Source organism: Mustela nigripes, unplaced genomic scaffold (assembly GCF_022355385.1).
Source record: "Mustela nigripes isolate SB6536 unplaced genomic scaffold, MUSNIG.SB6536 HiC_scaffold_3106, whole genome shotgun sequence".
Lineage (NCBI taxonomy): Eukaryota > Metazoa > Chordata > Mammalia > Carnivora > Mustelidae > Mustela > Mustela nigripes.
Window position 1 is genome coordinate 1 of NW_026742512.1, and position 4,015 is coordinate 4,015.

Here is a 4,015-nt window from a genome sequence, read left to right on the forward strand (position 1 = left end):
TGAGGGCCTCCTGCTCTGCCCTCTTCTTCTGGCGGTACCTAGTGGCTGCTGTCTTGTTCTGCTCCATTTTTTTCAGCTTCTTATCTAGTTTCTCAACCTTTACTTTTGCTGCTGTCTTCTCTCCAGGAGGATCATAGGGTTTGGGGCGGGCAGAACCACAGAGGAAACCTGGAGACAGCAAGCTCCTATTTGGAGAGCCCCTGGAGGTAGAGGGGCTATGCTGTGGGGACCCCAGATAGGACTCAGGACTCATACAGATGCCGCTATCATTATCTGAGGGGGCATGCTCCTCCTTGATGCACTGAGGGATCATGGTAATGTAAGCAGTAGAGTCTGACTTTCTATCTCCTTCAGAAATATCCACTTCACTGCCCAGCTCTAAACTAAAGGAATGATCTGGAGTGGAGCACAGCGCCCCTGGGGAGAGAGGAAGTGATTGCAGGAAGGTAAAGGGGGCAATCTGGTCTGTTTTGGGTAAACTTTCTGGAAGATGGCCAATTGGGTTCACCGTCTGGGGGGGCTCCTTATTTGTCTCCTGGACTAAGGGGTGGAAGAGATCACACGTGTCATCCAACGTGGCCAAAAGCTCATCTGGCATGGTTTCCAGGTCATCTATACTGAACAGAGAATCAAAATCAAACTCCTTCAGATCCATTTTCTCCACCATCCAATCTGTCCCGGAGAAGGCATCCTCCTTGCCGTTGTCTGAGGCACTGACCAACCCATCCACAGCCTGCCATTCCCAGGAGCCCGCCTTAGCCTTGTCGCTGGAGAACCCATGAGGTTTGAAGTGCTTGGCCACCTCCAGGTAGTCGTCTAAGAGACCTAGGCCTTCCTCAGCCCCCAAACCCGACTGGTCGAAGGGGGACATCAAGTCCCCCACCAACACCTCGCTGCTCAGGAAACTCATCTCGGCCATGTCGCGGGACTTTACTGGCATCGAGGAATGTGCTTAATTCGAAGATGTCTTTGTCGGTTACTGCAACGCTGCTGCTGAATGCCGTCAGAAGCGCCATGGCTTAAGCCGCTGGGGGGTGCCGCTGCAGAGCCTGGTGCTGCTGCCGCCGCTGCAAAGGCCAATGCTGCCGCAGGCACTGCTGCCTCTAATACGCCACGGCGGGGATTGGAGGAGGGAAGGCACGCACTTGCGGAAAAGATCTACAAAGGAGGGCGGGAGAAAAAGAAAATGCATAAGTACATCTTTTAAAAAGAGTTCCACTTTAAAACAGAATGCCAAGGTCGTAGTCTCCCTTCAGAAGCAACAACAAACATTTCTGAATAAAGAAAGACCATGATTGTTGTAAAATATCCTGAATATCACTGCTATGTAAAATACACATTTGGGCATTAGTTATACTGCAATTCAGTTACATTTTGAGAACATTATTTCAAGTAGCACTTCCCAAATCCCATTTTAAGGTGTGGTCTCCTGCTTGACCTTCGCACCTCACCTGTGTCACCTGCTTTACTCTTCCCACCCACTGGAGTGTAAGACGCTTTCTCTCCAGATCCCAGGGCTCCTTGACTCCAGAATCTGGCTTAGATAGAGTAAGACTCATTTATTTTAAAAATAGGAATATGCATTTTGCTGGATTTTCTTTTTTAAAGATTTTTATGTATTATATTTGACACAGAGAGAGAGAGAGAGAGATATCACAAGTAGGCAAAGAGGCAGGCAGAGAGAGTGGGGAGGGAAGCAGGCTCCCAGGGCATGATCCCAAGAACCTGAGATCAGTATCTGAGCCAAAGGCAGAGGCTTAACCCACTGAGCCACCCAGTCACCCCCGTTGGATTATTTTTCAACACAGCATTATCCTCAGTAGAGAAGAGAGGACATTATAGAATTCTAGAAAACAGTTTCCCAAAATACTCTTTTTTTTTTTTTTAAGATTTTATTTATTTATTTGACAGATGGAGATCGCAAGTAGGCAGAGAGGCAGGCAGAGAGAGAGAGAAGAGGAAGCAGGCTCCCTGCTGAACAGACAGCCCAATGTGGGGCTCAATCCCAGGACTCTGGGATCATGACCTGAGCCGAAGGCAGAGGCTTTAACCCACTGAGCCACCCAGGTGCCCCCCAAAATACTCTTATTTGGCAAGTTCAGAGGGAATGATTTTATGACAATTATAGGTGCTACTAGACTATGAAGAATGGCAACAACAATCCTTTTTAAACACTTACTAGTCACTAGAGAGCATTATAACAATCTGTATAAGTTAATACAAACAAAAACACACACCGAAATAACTTATGAGACCAAACATATTTTTTCTTTTATGAGAGTACTTTGCCAAACATCCAGTAAATGCAAGAAACTAGGTTTGGTTTTTTTTTAAAGATTTTATTTATTTGACAGAGATAGAGAGATCACAAGTAGGCAGAGATGCAGACCGAGAGAGGGAGAAGCAGGCTTCCCACTGAGCAGAGAGCCTGATGTGTGGCTCGATCCCAGGACCCTGAGATTATGACCTGAGTTAAAGGCAGAGACTTAACTCACTGAGTCACCCAGGTGCCCCCCCAGTCCCACTTTAAAATGAATCCCCTAATGCTGATGCTGTGGCTTTCAATTATAGAACTAAGCTCGGGCTACCTAGATGACGACATGACTGAGGGCAGTCAATGCCACCAGCTGCAGGCTGTAAGGATGCTGGGGGCACCCACCACCCACCACCCACCACCCACCACATACATGCTAGGATTACCAGCAGCCCTCTTGGTCCAATGGCCTTGATGCATGTGCTACAGCACACCCAAAACTCTGTCAACATGAGAGTGTATTCTGCGTGTCTGGTAGCCCAGTGGATTGATGACCTAACTGTTATGCAGCCCTATACACCATGGCTATAAGGTAGACCTACCCTGTCTCCTTCACGGTCTCTCCCCACTCCTATCCAGGAGGTCCCTACCTGAGCTCCTACTCTTGCTCTACCTACAGCCATTCCCAACCCAGAACAGGTAACACCAAGCCCATGGTCCCCCTGTTCTTGTACTTTGGTACACTCTAGCATGCCAAGACAATGTTGTAACCTGAGGGAGATCACTCTTTGTTACAATAAAGGAAAGAAACTCATGACAGGAAGCATTAAGCCCAGGCTAGCTACACTGGGGCTATAGGGATCCAAGATGCCCCGAAGAAAACAGTCCAACCTGCTGGAAAACTGACCCTGATCAACCCCTACTAAGGTTTCCTCCCAATGGAGGGCCTCTCACTTTAGACCCTCAAGCATGTGATGTGATAGAAGAGGGCCACCATTTACTCAACACAACCAACCCTTGGTAGGAGTTCTATCTGACACCCAATGTCTCCAAACCCACACATAATTGCCCTTAACTTGATGGGCACATGTCCACCACATCATGGTGCACTGCAGAACCTGGCACTCTTTTCACATGTAGAAGATATATCCATCAATGTTTACCAGCTAACCAGAGAGGGCCATGTCCATGGATGCTTCCTACTCCACAGGTAGATATAGTCCACAAAAATCAATCCCTCTCCATTCCCTTGTTGGCATACGTATTGTCCAAGAGGGCCATCCAAACCATCCCACTTTTGGTTGGATTAGGCATAATGATAGCTGTGGGCATAAGGATAGGAGGAATGGCCTCATCCTATTATTACAAGAAGCTGTCAGAAAATCTTGCAGAAGATATGGAGCAGGTGGCTAAGTCTGTGATTACCATATAAGATCAGATTTACTCCTTAGAAGCAGGGGTACTACAGAATCAAAGGGGCTAAGACCTGCTCACTGCCAAAAAGGGGGGAACTCTGCCTCTTCCCAAATCAGAAATGTTGTTTCTACATGAACCAGTCAGAGTTAGTCAGAGACATGATCCAATGACTACAAGATCAGACTGCACACAGGAGACAAGAATTAGCAAATCCTTGGGGCAATTGGTATGATGTATGGGGCTGGGCTGTGCTGGCTCTTTCCTTTAGCCAGCCCTCTCTGCATGCTCCTGTTGGTACTCCTGTTCAGTCCACGTATTATTAATCTTATCACCCTATTCATCAGC

The 4,015-nt window shown here is 47.5% G+C and overlaps 1 protein-coding gene across 1 annotated transcript; it reads right to left on the reverse strand.

The window, feature by feature from the left end:
• Positions 1 to 4: 4 nt before the first annotated feature.
• On the reverse strand, positions 5 to 1,138 carry LOC132009003 (cyclic AMP-dependent transcription factor ATF-4-like; the record flags this gene model as incomplete). The annotated part of the gene is made up of 1 exon (XM_059387442.1): positions 5 to 1,138. A coding segment is annotated over exon 1 (936 nt), but the record flags the coding sequence as incomplete, so codon positions are not given.
• Between the last annotated feature and the right edge of the window lie 2,877 nt (positions 1,139 to 4,015).